Source organism: Anguilla rostrata, chromosome 2, assembly GCF_018555375.3.
Source record: "Anguilla rostrata isolate EN2019 chromosome 2, ASM1855537v3, whole genome shotgun sequence".
In the NCBI taxonomy this organism is placed as follows: Eukaryota; Metazoa; Chordata; class Actinopteri; order Anguilliformes; family Anguillidae; genus Anguilla; species Anguilla rostrata.
This window is the reverse complement of record NC_057934.1, coordinates 39,933,508-39,949,578: the sequence shown is the minus strand read 5'-3', so window position 1 is coordinate 39,949,578 and position 16,071 is coordinate 39,933,508. Positions and strand designations below refer to the sequence as shown.

General features: G+C 39.8%; 2 protein-coding genes across 9 annotated transcripts in view; both read right to left on the bottom strand.

Annotated features, from left to right (window-relative positions):
• The window catches only part of LOC135248000 (carnitine O-palmitoyltransferase 1, liver isoform-like), a 34,284-nt gene extending 22,687 nt beyond the window's left edge, over positions 1–11,597 (bottom strand). For both annotated transcript variants that reach the window (XM_064322050.1, XM_064322051.1), the window contains exons 1-8: positions 11,462–11,597; positions 3,622–3,764; positions 2,596–2,735; positions 2,031–2,202; positions 1,810–1,911; positions 1,578–1,715; positions 1,179–1,256; positions 427–534 (exon numbers count right to left, since the gene is read on the bottom strand). In XM_064322050.1, the coding sequence (XP_064178120.1) occupies positions 427–534; positions 1,179–1,256; positions 1,578–1,715; positions 1,810–1,911; positions 2,031–2,202; positions 2,596–2,735; positions 3,622–3,762 (879 nt within the window). In that variant the 5' untranslated portion in view covers positions 3,763–3,764; positions 11,462–11,597. The remainder of the gene's footprint in view (positions 1–426; positions 535–1,178; positions 1,257–1,577; positions 1,716–1,809; positions 1,912–2,030; positions 2,203–2,595; positions 2,736–3,621; positions 3,765–11,461) is intronic.
• LOC135248004 (uncharacterized) overlaps positions 1–16,071 on the bottom strand; it is a 93,206-nt gene that overhangs the window by 46,353 nt on the left and 30,782 nt on the right. The window lies entirely within an intron of this gene.

Here is a 16,071-nt window from a genome sequence, read left to right as displayed (position 1 = left end):
TGAGAGAGGGAGGGAATGAAACCATGAAACAGAATGGGTTTAAAACTACAGCTTACAAAAAACAGTGAAACAGACGCAATCAAACATATTCTGTTGGAAATGAAATGCACCGAAAGGAAAAGGGGGGTAAAGGTGGCTCGCCCACACACAGGCGCTCGTGTTCTCACTCACACACCCAAAGCCACGCGCACACGTTCACACGCTCACACGTTCTGAATGCTTGTTCTCCCACCATTTTCCCCTCACACCCTCATCTTTTTACGCCTCTGCCGTGGGCCGTGCTCAAAACGGCAATGGCACCGGACACCGTGACATGTCTCTCAATCGGTGGCTTTACAGCTCAGTCGAATGCAGAATTACAGGGTTTAGGCGCAAGTGTCAATTTAGACAAAGCCACCAGAAAGGATGCCCATGTGGAGAACTCACAGGCTTCATCTCCTCTCGGTTGAGCTTTCTCCGGTAGAGCAGGAAGGCCTGAATGGTGTTCCCAGCTCTAGCTGCCTGGATGGGGGTGGGTGTCACATACAGGAAGTCCTGAGGGACAAAAAGTGGGACAATTAATACTGTGGATTTTTAATCAAACAGCCCATCATTATTTGTGGCAGAAAACATTGCTCAAACATAGTAGCATTATGGACCTTATAAACTAATATGTATGATGAAATCTAAAAATTGGATGTTTGGCAAAACATTTCTTTCAGCTTCAGGTCGCTGTTGGCATTAGCCCTCAGGAGTCACTGTTGGCATTAGCCCTCAGGAGTCACTGCTGGCATTAGCCCTCAGGAGTCACTGCTGGCATTAGCCCTCAGGAGTCACTGCTGGCATTAGCCCTCAGGAGTCACTGCTGGCATTAGCCCTCAGGAGTCACTGTTGGCATTAGCCCTCAGGAGTCACTTTTGGCATTAGCCCTCAGGAGTCACTTTCGGCATTAGCCCTCAGGAGTCACTTTTGGCATTAGCCCTCAGGAGTCACTGTTGGTATTAGCCCTCAGGAGTCACTGTTGGCATTAGCCCTCAGGAGTCACCGTTGGCATTAGCCCTCAGGAGTCACCGTTTCTATCCATAATGTTTCAGTTGAGAAAGCCAGCCCCGTACCAAACAGAATGTTTATAACTGAGAAGGGACGAATATGATAATGTGGTAGTAGAGATTGCTTGGAACAGAAGAGACGGAATGTACCATGCCATAGTAGTTGCTGTTGACCATAATGGGACTTCGCCCTCTGAGGTAGATATACTCCTCCCACCAGTCACTCACCTATGAGAGAGAAATAGGAAGGTAAATAAGTAAGATACATAAATTACAGCAATCCATGCAAGAGACACTCAATATCATATTTACAATGTAAGTCATTAACTTAAACCCCAAGGCCACGCAATTAACAATGTCAGGTGGTTCAAATCTAAAACTTGTGGAGTTTTAAAGCTAAACAATGGTCAAGCTATACGTACGTATATTTCAATGTTTTTCTATATACCCATAACCTAGATTGATACAGTTATGAAAGTCATAAGCACCATCCTATATGGCACAGTTCATACAGGAGAAGAATAAGAAGACATGAGTGGAGGTACTCACATAATTGGCAGCCCAGAGTGCTTTGAGCTTGAGGTACCACTGCAGCCGGTTCCCCAGGCCACCTTCGAACTCCGTAGCCAGCGTAGACATGCGCTCAAACTCGCTCTCGCTCATTAAAGGCCGCACAGACTCCAGGTACTGAGAGGAAGAGGGCGAAAATCTGAGATAAAAACAAACAGCACGTGACAGACTGTGTCTGCTGGCATAGACTAAGACTGACTCTCTCCCTCACCCGTTTGATTGTGTCTTTAACGGCAGGGACAGGCAGGTTTGGAAGAGACCCCTGGTAACTGTAGAGCAAGGGCTGTCTGCCTGAGAAGATGCGCACCAATGCCTATAGGGGGCATGGGGGGGGGGGGGAGAGAACGAGAGAGGTGGAGAGTTCACTTTAGAATGCTTGCAAATGATACTTCTAGGTGGAGAAGCACACGTAATAGGTGAAGGAGTACTGACCACCCAGACTTTGGTGGTGTTTGATATCTTGCCGTGCTGCTCAAACATCCAGCCGTGGTAGGAGAGGAGCTGCTTCAGGCACAGGCGCATGGTGAAGATGAGAGACAGCCAGAGCAGCGTGCTGAAGAGCACCGCTGACACCACCGTCTGGCACTGCGCACTGAGAGACTGACTGAGAGGGACAGAGAAGGAGACCACGCCAGAGTTATCGTTTGTTGTACAATGCTGCCCCCTGCCGGACAAACAGGGCACTACGTTTTCTATGAAAGACAGATGGTAACGGTTTTTTTGGCCATGAGTTCAGATATGGCCAGGGGGTTGCCGGGCAATGTGTTCACATAAGGACATTTGCTGAATCAACAGTAAATGATTCAGAAAATCACTGAAGCAGACAAAATGGTGGTGAACTGAAACAAACCCACAACTGATACTGTGGCTAGCAAAAGATTATATCTTATGGTGGTAATGCAACAAAAATGGTACAAGCAAAAGGGAACAAAAACTAAAACAATTAAAACCAACAGTACAGCAACACCGGATAGGGAGATCAAGAAAATAGTATTACCTGACTGGTAGGTGCTCTTGTATTTTAGCTATCAGGCCCATGGAGGGGTCTGAGCGAGTGTACATGGTGGCTAGGATTGCGATGACCACAAATAGCCAAGAGGAGGGGCTAGCAGGGTAAACTCCTGTGATCACACTATTCTGTAAGAGAGGGGCAAGTTCAGCGCAGTTCCACTAGGCATCACTGTAGTGTATGGCGAGTTGCTCACCATAGTCTGTTGTGCAGAAACCTTACCTGAATGTCAAAACTGAGCTGAGCAAGACAGAAAAATCAAGCTCAACATGGCACATAAACTGAAACTAAAGTACATGTATTTACAGAAAAGGACAGTGATAAATGTGTTTTTTTAATTATTATTATTATTATTATTATTATTGTTAGTTTACGGCCACAAGACCACCCTTGACAACTGAACAAGAAGAATCATATAAGCTGAAGGAATGGATTTACTGAGCCTATGAAACACAGAAATTCACCAAATCTCAATGCAGCAGACCAATGAAAACTGCAGCTGCATTCTATACAAGTCTACTCTGGTCAGATTCTTTTCAGAACAAGTCTGCTCTGTTCTCACACCTTTGTTCTTTCAGACTGAAATTCTCTGCTGACTACTACTTAAGTACATACTTAAGTAGAGATTTGTCTGTACTAACGAAAATGTGTTTTCTGAAACGTGTTTTGAGAAACCCTCCCTGCCTTTGTGATGGTACAGACCATACCGCGTCATCCCTGACTCCGGCTACACTGGCACAGTCCAGATTTAAGTGCCTTCAACAGATAGGCTAAGCCATGCGGGTGCCCACAACACGTGCTCCTAAACAAGCATGATGTTTGGCCTTATGTTGGACCAAGTCAAGCACAACTTGTTTTGCTTAGCACACTGATACTAAACTGATAATGAGTTTATATCTGGACTGAATATCCACTAAGATATAGACAGACGAAACATATTAAGTCCTGCTGTTAAACATTTCAATGTATAGCGGGTTACACAGATTCATACGAGAATGCAACATATAGTATCACCTTCATGCGGATGAATCTCTTCTTCCAGGAGCGCAGCCCAGAGAGGTACACCTGCCTTAGAGCCTCATGGGACAACTGCAGGTCGATGCCCTCCGGTGTGATGGTGAACTGGAAGGCCACGGCCTGGTGAGCTTCTGCCATCTCTGTGGAGCAACTTAGGGGGTTATAACCACACCAATGCAGTTACTCAACACAACACCTTCATTACTGACTCCAAAAGCATTCAGACTGTCTTCTCTGTCAGCTGATGATAATTGAAACAGAACTGACTAAATGTGTAACCAATTGTACTCTACCACACAGCCAGCGCATGCCCTACTTCCTTCCACTGTGACTTAGACATGCGCCAGGATTACAGACTTGGCTTACAAGAAAGAGTAAGAGCAGCTGGAAAATAAATATGAGTAACACGTGGCAACAATGTTACAATTCCAAAGGCTGCTAAACTACGATTCTGCAACAAAAAAAACCAGCAGACACGCATCCAAAATGTGCGTTCACACATTGGCATGCGACACATGGAGACTACTGAAAATGTAACTACACTTTACACACCTTTGTTCAACAGCAACACCTACTGCTTTACATGTACATACACCACATAAATAGTTTTGTTGACCAGTATGGATCCTCCTGACAATATTCTTTCAAAAAACATATTTTGCAACACAAATGCAAAACTTAAGTCAAGCTTACACCGTTGCTTACGTGGTTGGTTTCCTAACCAGCCAAAGTAAGTTTGGAACAGTTTGAAAAGACTGCCAATGAGGTGCCATTTTTTCCACCGCATTAGTACCCTATGTACCACTGGTTACTCAATTCACTTTATAAACAAAATACACAAGTTCAATTGCGCTTTGCTTCACCTTTTTTTATCCTCTGTATGCACATGTAAAAAGTTTATGGAGTATTTTAGAAAAACACTCTCCAGCTTTGGCATTTATCCAATGCTCAGACCCAGAGTTTTAATTTAACTGCATCTGCTCTGCAGTTAAATTCAAATATTTTCTGATAACAAAACGTGAATAGAAATTTAAAGGTGCAATTTTTTTCAATTGGCCCAGAAGAGTTTTATGCAAGATGAACAATATTTTAGATACGTTTATGTTTATAAGTTTATGATGACCCACCGGCTTTACAATGCAGGATATAGCGCTTTCAGGGGTCTGAAGTCCAAAGTAGGAAAATAAAGTGCACAGAACTCTAAAGCAGCTGGGACAGTGACACATGCCTCCAGAGGATGTGTACATTGCCCATTGATTTTTCAAATAACTGCACTTCACCTTACTTTCAGTTGGAAATTTCCCATGGCCATGCAACCTACGCTCAAGGAAATTGCATTTCTACTTGGATTATTGGAAGAGAAAAGGTTGTGCTGCTTGAGAGCTGAGACAGAAGGAAGAAGGCGCATGGTATTCTTTGGGCAGCTAGAACCAGCTTGCTTGAGCCAGCCACGTGATGTTCAGTTCATATCTCTGGCAATGTTTGTCATACCATATGTACAGATTTGAAGCATACAGGAACACCAAAAAACTCTACGAGTTGTCAACATCATTGAAATTAAAAAGGACGCACTCGTCAGCTTTGCCATGTGGCAAATGAAGAACAACAGCTACTAGACATGTTGGCCGGCTAATAATAAAACAAGTATCATCAGAGCATTCGCAGGGTCCCATATAATGCCGGACGGAGCAGATTGCCAATAATTATGGCTAGCACAGCTGCAAAAGGTGACCTCAGTGACTTTGAAAGCGAGGTAACTGTGGGGGTGCGTTTAGCGAGGTTCTATTTTCCGGTCACAGCCAGAGTTTGCACATCATTGGCTTCAGCCATTGGAGTCTGAAGTTAAAAGAGATCAAAATAACCATTTGATCCGTCATTGACAAATATTTAAACACATTCAACTGCTGACTTAACTGCTGATTTAACTGATATAACTGAGACAGGGGAGCCCATACAGAAGACCAACTGAACACTGATGCAGTTTACATACAATTCACTGCACACTTGGAGTTGTAGGGCTCATATATCTGCCCCTTCTTTTTCACCAGTGATGATCACGATTGATCTGTTCTTGTTTTTCAGATTCCAATAATGCCCCTGGGTATCTCTCTCCACATCTGATCGAGTCCATCTCTCCACGCTGTCCTACTCCTTTTTCTCACTGGAGTTTCTGTTGTTGCCAAGGCGACGGCACTATCAGTTCCAGCTGGAACTGAAAATGTAATTCAAGTTAATTTTTATCTACATGTTGATCTATATTTATTTACACAGACAAATAGCTGAATTTAATTTGTGTGTGCACAGGATAGTGCAGCTTACACAATGGCTCTGTAAGGTCAAGGTCAATTCAGCAAGTTCATACTGAATTATTTTTAATTTTGACTTTCTAAATTCACATTCATTTTCACTTCCAAATAACAGGTTCAGATAAACTTGTTTGACAGTACATTGAACTTGCAGCCTATCTTGATATGCCCAATAGCTGCTGTGGTGAAGTTGCTGACGGAGAAAAAAACGTCAAAAAAGCCACAACATGACAATGAAGCAGTTGCGTAAAATACTATCAGAATTCATAGGATTGATGAAAAATATTACACAAATAAAATCCAGGTCAATAAAAAACTGAAATTCAATATACACTTCACACAATTTGTATTATATCCAGACGGCTGACATTTTGGGAAAGATACAGCAGCTGCATTCCACGACTGCACATTCACCCAAGATTCAATTCAATTGTATTTGTATTGTGCTTTTTACAGGGAACTGTTACAAAGTTGCATTACAGAGTAGCAAGGCAAGAGACAGAGCAAGAAGAGCAAAAGTCATAGATATGAATTTTGTGAAAAATGCGTCTCTCTGACCATGGATATTGGTCTGTAGCAGTCGAACTGCAGTCATATTTGGGGAAAAAAAACTAACTTACACAGCATAGTAGGATTTTACAGCTGGTTGACTCACCTCTATAACCTAGCTAATGATAGCTAGCGAAGCTCACAGTGAGCCAAGAGAAGTGACAGAGTGCATACATGACAAAAAAGGGACTTCTTAAAATCGGCAAGTATGTCAATCAAAATGCCTATTCTGATAGTTCTTTGGGGCTATCAAGCAGCAGAATATCTCAGATTTATATCGATGATATAGTGTACACTCCCACAGAAACCTGTGTATAAACTATGGCCATCTTAAAATAGTAGTAGAACTATTTCAATGACCCATTGTCAGGGTAAGTAAGGGCCTTACTTATGCTTATAGCTACAAGCATTTTGAAAAGTGGGATGTGGTTGTGGGTTTTGTTAGCTAGTTCACACTGAATTAGCTAACAAAAAGTAAGAAATTAGTACTTATTATTTGTTTTTATTAACTACACATGCACTGCTGATGATTTTTAGTTAGGAAGCCCACCCTCCCTTTCATTGGTTATGCTTTTGTGTAGAATCAAAAACATGTAATATCAGTGCAGACGTCTCAAGACAAGAGCTGACAAAACATTGTTGGCAAAAGCACACCAAAATCATGTGATCCTTTATCCTGGTTCATTGGGAGAAGCCAAGGTGGAGTGCAACCGCCCACATCTGTGTCTACACTCAAACAGAGGGAAGGAAAAATACCAGGCAGAGAGATGAAGGAGCATATGGATGGAAGATATAAGGCGTGGGCGTGTAAACTGGGTGAGAGGTGAGAGCATTCACACACTGACAGAAACAGAAAGATGGGTGAGATGCACACAGAATGCAACACCCTAATTAAACAAGATTTTAAAAATAAATAAAAAAACAACCCAAAAGGGAGACCTGGCAACCCTGCAGCTTCTTTCACGCCAAGGCATGATTGTGTCTTTCTTGCTTAATCTGCAAGTGAGAACTTGAAAAATGACCATTCAAAGAGCACATGTGAATTTAAGTGAGAGGGGGGGGAAAGGGCCATTTTCACATTGAAAATGCAGAACTGAGAATATGAATGTAAAACTTTCGAGATTATTTGCACCCATATAAGATGAAAAGCCAGCATCCAAATCCACATTCAACAAACCAAATTCAAGTTAATTTTACTCAAAAAACAGTACAATATCTAAGAACTGATCAAATAGGAATGGTGGAGGCATGGAGACATGTTATGATAGACTACTATGTAGAAAAGGAAAATATGAATGAGAAATAGTGAAATTTGTGATATTTGCAAGCCTGAGGAACTGGCTCTGCGGGTCAGACAGTTGAAAATTCCCCAAGGATGAATCTAGTCAGCTATGTAAACCCCTTTATTAGGTCACATATGCATACCAGGCAACCAGTGATTATTTAACTTATTATAATAACCACAACCATACTTTACATAAGAACACACATGGACATATTTCCTAAGGATTTGCCGCACTGGAGGTTTGTGCTGGTAAAACTAAAGAAATGCGGCATCCCTAAAATTAGCATGTTTGGGTTAATGCATTTTAGGGTGTTCTAACGATAGATCACCAAAATATGGGAAGAGAGAATGGAAATTTATTCATATGACCTGCTACAGGTGATTTCTCACTGCTGGCAGCCTTTCCAGTAAAGGTAATTGCGTTTTTAACGTCTGCAAAAATCTGGTGTACTTCTTTCCGGTACAAGATCACTAAGGCTATTCTTAAAAGGAGACATCATCAGCATGTTAGAGTAGGGGAGAGTTGCCATACATGTAACGGCTTTCAGATTTTTCTCATTTCAAAAAATATTGAGCATAGCACTATGAAATTTTACTTCAAACAGCTTTGACCTGTCAGTAGCCATTTAAATTACATCCCTAACTTATGAGTCAGATACAATTAAAACAAAGGTACATGCAGTCCATGTTACATTCATTACATTATATTACAGGCATTTGGCAGACGCTCTTCATTCATACCACCTAGTCCATATGATTCTATCAGAGGCATGGAATAATTATAACAGCAAATGAAAATGCCCTATAATGTGTGTATGCAGGTTTTTTTCTGGCACATAGCCCTACTAATGTTAATCAAGGAAACACGTTTCCATTAGTAAAGTGAGACCAGTGAAATTAGACCAGATTATGAAGCATGGGGCTTTATTCATGAAAAAAGACTCCATAAACACTGACGCACAAGCAACTTTGTAACTTATCGTGAGGTGAGTTGGGGTAACGTCCAAATAGACGAGGAAAACTGTTTTTGTTTGTTTTTTAACACCCAGGTAAGCTTTTACAAAGCAAATAGCCAACCACACAGACCAATCTGGTGTGTGCTTATTATAAAGGCCTGTGACCAGGTAGCTGTTACTTTTCCATTAATCACAGCATCCAGAAGATGAGGCTATGTCAACATGCAGCAAGCAGACTAGCTCAACACATTTAACATTAAACACCAAACTTAAAGTCAAATACATTGATGGGTAAAATTTATGTTTATTAAAGAAATTAAACATTTAAAATGCCTAAAGTATGTCCAAAAGGACACTACATGCAGATGGTTTTCAACACGATCTAGTGTCCCTTATCTCCAAATATGAAGCCTTTTGGCATTCTGTAAACATATTACAGCAAAAAAGCATGTTGTTTGTCACAGCAACTCAGAAGCAGCATAACGGTTAGAGCGGTTACATTTATACAGACAAGGGCATCATGTTTTTGGTCACCTAGCATCCCATTCCCGTTAGAATACACTCTGAAAATCACACTTTTCAAGGACAGATAACAATTTAAATTATATATGATTTGATATATTGCAAATAAAATAAACTCTTATACCCAAAAATACTTCCGGAACAGTTCTACTTAGCTCGCTCAAATAGAAAAATTTTTTGGAAATATTTCCTGGAATAGGTCGTCACTTTGCTCTGTTCCTTGGCAGAGGACTGAATTTCACATGTACAAACCTGAAATGGCTACAGTAGCTAAATTGTACATTAAGTCATTGACCGTTTTAGATTTATCAAGGCCTTGAGGATATTGAATATTTGCATGTTCATAAATTCTGGCATACACAATGAGAGTAAAGGTGTAGCAATGCAACCAAGCCATTTTCAGTAGTTTATTAAACATTTTTGGTGGAAAAAGCATAGTAACCAAACAATAATTTAATAAAGTATATTTTTACGGTTTTAAAACACATGTATGGGTATTTTAAATAAATGAAATAATTATTTTTAACTGTGTTTTGGTTCACTATGTTTCCCTTTGTGTATTATTGCATGTTGTCTAAAGATCTGAAACCATTCAGTGTGACAAATATGCAATAATAGAGGAAATCAGCAAGGTGACAAATACCTAGTCTCAGTGAAACCACACATTGTGCTCCTTTCCTCAGTATTTTGTTCTCAGTTCCACGATCACGCTCAATCCCACTCCCACTCTCCTCCTCTGAGAGCCCAATAAATAGATAAGCACAGAGAACTACAGCAATTACTGTACACCCGGCCATAAAGACTGTCGTTACCATGGCAACACACATTAAGCAATACTTTCATTAGTCTTGTATAATTTTTTATATTAAACTGCTGATTAATGAACAAATTAATGCAATCACCGCAAAGCTTCTACTTCCAAGGATATGACAATATTTGGTAGTGCATGTCGATTCTGACGAAAACCCTATCATCAGAATTCAGTCACACTAACGTTGAAGATAAGCGTTTATCAACTCTTATGCAAACTATGCAAATAAACACGTTTCTAGTTAGCTATGCGTTACAATCCTTCCTGCTGCACTGCAACTTAGTATAGGCATGCCTTTCCTCAATTTCCGAATTACTTAAGTTTTAGCCCAAACTCAAATATAGGACTTATATTGTTTAGTGGAACAAAAACAAAATTTCTGTCAATTATTAATCCCTTGAACATAAAATTACACTACAAAGACTGGCCGTGAAATACAAATGTGGCCTAACCTAGTCTAGTTATCTTTTTTCAATAAATGAAATTAGTGTTGTAGTCAATTACGTCATATAATTCCGTTTGTGTAACAACTAAAAGACCACATTTGAATAACATATCGTTACACCTTCATTTTCATGAAACCAACCTAACAGACAATGAAGGACAAAAAGCAACCGTACTTCAGGATTAGGAAACTGATCCTGGTTATAATTCATTCAAAGTATTAAAACGCCAATTTAGCGAATAATTAAGATATAATTGATTAAAATGGCAACAGTTTCTAGCCATCTGCTGTAGCACGTTATAACGTTAGCTTGCTAAAGAATAGGCACTAACGTTAGCCAAGTACAGCTAAACAGGACTGAAAAAGCTCGCGAGCTATTTGGTGACTATTAGTATTACCACCAGAAAACACTTAACGTAACTAAACAATGTTTGCACACCGAAAATAAGAACTGCGAGGTAAATAGCGTTATGTTTGTGGCATAATACCAAAGAGACGATTCACATATACTTGCAAGAAAGTCTAATTCCGAATATTACCAGTGACTGTTATCTAACACCCTGTTGGTCATCAATTTCCTCAGCTACTGTACATGAACCCAGAGCTTGCACTGAAAGCTAAGCTAACGCAAAGGCGTTAGCCAGCAAATGTGCTGCTAATCTAGTTCAGTTATTCTCATACCCAGACAAACATTCGCATGTTCAGGATTACAATGGGCAATATTTCTATTAATATGGGAAATGAATAGGCTCATCAACGGGCTAGATTTCTATTTGAAAACCGATTTTTTTTCGAATGAAGTCGCTGAGAAGAAGTATCATAACGATAATATCCTGTGACTTCTGTCCTATCCCAAAAAACCACGCCTAAACGCATGCTAACAGGAAAAACAAGTTGATTGTTTCACAATTAAATACATTTTCTAAAAATATATATATATACTATAATGTATAATTTTCATACCTGAAATTGCCTGAAGACCGAAAATTCGAGAACTACAGTTAGCTAGGTTGCTACTGTACCACCGTCTCACATCTCCCTTCTTTCTCCTCCCTTTCTCTGAAATTCACTCAGTCCAACGCATATTTGACGCTACATTTAATTGGTCCATTTGCTCCACGTGACTCTTCTGCGTGGTTTGGAAACGTCCCCACAACATCTTCTTACGCCAGCAGAGGAACAGGCGATGGCGACGGGAGAGTGCCAACTAGGTGGATTTTCTGCCACAGAGAACCACAAAATTAAGCAAAAGAACAAAAGATGCTCAATTTACCACGGAACCCTTTCAACAAACATCGGTTCTTTAAAATATAAACTCCAGCAAATGAACTACCACATTTAAGACAAATTCTTCCAATGTGCTCCAGTGGAATCAGAAGCACAAAGTGACTTAACTCCATCCTATCATGAATATTTATATCCAAGTTAGTTCAAGGACAGCACTCCTTGGAGAAAAGTCTCTTGAGGACAGAACTATAAACAGAAATTACCAAAATTCTTGTATGTACAAGACAAGGAAAGTAATAATCAAATAAATTTAGACAAATAGAATAGTGTGACGATTTACGAGCGGTAAGCCCTTACTTTACATTACATTACATTACAGGCATTTGGCAGACGCTCTTATCCAGAGCGACGTACAACAAAGTGTATAACCATAACCAGGAACAAGTATGACGAAACCCCTAGAGAGAAGTACCGGTCCAAGTACAGGGAACAACCGCATAGTTCAACTTGGACCCTGATGGTTAAACTGATTAACACTAACAACGAGAACGGCAACAACGCAATCTATGGAAAAATAAAAATAAATAAAAATACAAGTAGTCGTTAAGACAGGCGCATCAACCAAGTCACCTATGAAACAGCTGCCTAGTTACAACCCTAAGTTTTAGTCATTTACAGGGGGGAAGGGAGGGATGGGGAGAGGTGCAGCCTGAAGAGGTGGGTCTTCAGTCGTCGTTTGAAATGGGTCACAGTCTCAGCTGTTCTGACCTCCACAGGGAGGTCATTCCACCATCGTGGGGCCAGAACAGGCAGGAGACGTGTTCTGGAAGTGCAGGTGCGAAGAAGGGGAGGTGCTAGGCGTCCTGAGGTAGCAGAACGGAGGGATTTGAATGAATACTTGAATTTGATTCGATTCCCGGGTAGCACATTGCCGTTGTACCCTTGAGCGAGGTACTTAATCTGCATTGCTTCAGTATATATCCAGCTGATGTGTACATGGATGCAATGTAACTGCTGTGTTGTGGAAATCTCTCTGGATAAATGCCCGTCTGCTAAATGCCCGTAATGTAATGTAAAGTAGTTTCTCCATTTAAGTAAAAAGCCCAGAATGAGAATGAAGTGTGGAATGTAACTTTAAATGTTAGAACATAAGTGAACCATCTCTGTATCGATCTAGAATCCCAGGGCATACTATTCAGCCCTAACACATATTCTTGTTGCATATTGCTTTAAAACTTTCCTTTTGAAAGTGTGTGTAAAAAAAATATTGGACCGTCTGCTGCATGTATGTGCAATGCAATATTGAATGGCAACACATTCATGAGGTGTGAGCCCATCTTGTGAACTGTGGTGCGATAAGATGCTCTGGCTGTGCATTTCCAAATGGCTAACAGAGAGTGCAGCAATGAGCTTTGATGAACTGGGGAAGAAGGGAGAAAAATATTTAAAACTAAAATTTTATGGTCTCAATCATCTCCATTCCCCGAATGTACATTCTGATTACGGCTTGTAGGCACCTTTTTCTTTTGACTTGTAAGAAAACATTTTCATCTTGTCGCATGCTCTGCCTCCTCCAACTTCCGGAGACATACCCACCCAACTGTTCAGCTGTTGAGCGTCACATGGAGGACCAACTGATGAATAAGTGCAGATAGGTGTCACATTCTTGTGATAATGAAATTTAAAACTGCATTGGTATTGTGTCATAATGGTAGGCACGCCAGTAGACACTATCAGACATGCCAGTCTATGACAAATTACAGAAAGAAAATACAATCTGGGTGAGTAAACCTAAAAAAGAATACCTCAATGAGTTCATCCTTTTTAAAGTTTATTAATATAATCATAATAATGTGATATTTATTTTTCACTTATGACCATAATTGTTGTCATTATTATTCATTTTTAATCACAGGCAATAATAGTAATAATAATAGTGCACTTTATCTTTATAATATAATACAGACATTTCTTTTTTAAAACATTTTTCATTGTTGTTGTTTTTTTCAATTTTAATAGGAAAACCTTGTTCTACTGTGCATGGGGGAAATAAGAATACAGTTTACAATCTTAATTGGAATCATCAATCATGATAAAAGTAATCAGAATGTGAATACAGTGAAGCTGGAGACTCAACATATGATTTTATATTTGCTGTATACAGTGAATGGACAGTTGAGTATTGAGAGAGCGTTTATCTAAAAGCAGCAGAGAGTGAGAAGACAGGTGTATATAACCAGTAGGGACATGGTAGGGCACTGAAGATTGGAGGCAGGATGAGGTGCTGAGTGAGGAAAAGTGGTGGTGGTGGTGGGGGGGGGGGGTCCATTTTGAATGGCCCAGTGGATGGCCAGCATGTTGATTATCATTAATATTTACACTCATTATACAGAGTGCTCCAAAGGGTGTCATTCTAGTTTCTCCATCTTCAACCTTCCTCTCTTTTGACAACCCCTATCCACTATCATATACTTACCTCAAAAATGTATCTCATGAAACTGCATATGCATGCATATACATACAAACACATTACCCCATACACACACACACACACACACACACACATCACTGGTTGGACACTGGAAGGCATACCTGACTTATATATAATGAGCTCCATAATGTTTGAGATAAAGATATTTTTTTCTTGATTTGGCTCTGTACTCCACAATTTAATATTTGGATTCAAACAAATCACATGGTTAAAATGCAGATTATTTTGCACAGCTTTAATTAAATGCTATTTTTGTACATTTTGGTTTCACCATGTAGACATTACAGCACTTTTTATACAAACACCCCCAATATCAGAGCACCATAACTTTTGGAACAAATGGGTTCACATGTATTTCTGATTAGTCAGGTGTGTTTAATTGCTTCCTAAGTACAGGTATAAGACAGCTCTCAGTACCTAGTCTTGATTCTAGGTTTTCAATTACCTCTGGAGTCTGTAATTGGCATTTGTCAACATGAGAATCAGAATTGTGCCAATGAAAGTCAAGGCCATTACTGAGAAATAAGAAGAAAAAACAGCTGGAGACATAGGCCAAACCTTAGGTTTACCAAAATCAACTATTTGGAGCAGCATTAAGAAGAAAGAGAGCTCCGGTGAGCTCAGTACAACCTCTACAATTGATTCCCAAAGAATTCTCACCATAATGACCATAAAAAACCCCAAACACCCGTCCAACAGGTCAGAAACACTCAGGAAGCGAAGTGTGGAGGCCAAAAGGAACTGCCCGAGATCCACAGCACCCCCCCCCCCCCCCCCATCTGGTGGCAGGGGTGTTCTGGTTCAGGTATGTACAACTACACAGGTACTGGCTCACTTCATTAATGAAGACATTAACTGGTCTTCATTAATGTCTTCATCAAATGCTGATAGCAGCAGCTTCTGAAGTGTACTCAAGCGTCTTATCAGCGCAAGTTCAAGGTAAATGCCTCAAAACTCATAGGGAGGAAATTCATCTTACAGCAAGACAATGATCTCAAACACACTGCTAAAACAACAAAGGAGTTATTAAAAGTCAAAAACTGGAAAATTCTTGACTGGCCAAGTCATTTACCTGATCTCAATCCAACTGAACATCTGTTTCATATGGTGAAGAGTACACAGTATTAAACATGATTACTTTAATGTACATAACATTATTATGTCCCAAGCATTATGGTGTCCTGAAATGTGGGGGGGAGGGGGGGCTATGTATAAAAAGTGCTCTAATTTCCACATGGGGAAACCAAAGTGGATAATAGCCTTAAACAAAAGCGGAGAATGTGCACACGTCATTACATTGTTTGATTACAGATATAAAATTATGGAGTACAGCGTCATATACAAAAAAACATAGACACAGTTTCTACTTATGTCTTGGTCCATTAGCAAAATTAGGGGAAGCAGAGACCTTTTACATACATTATGTTCCTGAACATGTTCTTCATTATTTTTGACAAGTAACAAACATGTCAACTTTCATTCAGCAGCAGATTCATTTTTACTTAATAGTGTATAATGTACGCATTCCAGTACTTTAGTGCACTTCACGTGAATTATTTTTCTTTCTTTTTTAAGAAAACTGAGATATACTGCCATAAATGAGTATATAATGAGTACAACATAACTGAATATAACATCCATAAAGGTAATGGTATCACACTAGATGCAAGCTAGGCAACAGAAATCAGCTGCTGATGTGTAGGCCTTATTTTGTATTCTAAATATAATATAAATGCCATGTAGGCGTGTTTGTTAATCCTGCAAAACAAAAAGAAATTCAAGATAATTCTAATATTAATATTAAGGTGTGTGTGTATGTGTGTATATATATGTATGTATATGTATGTATATATAT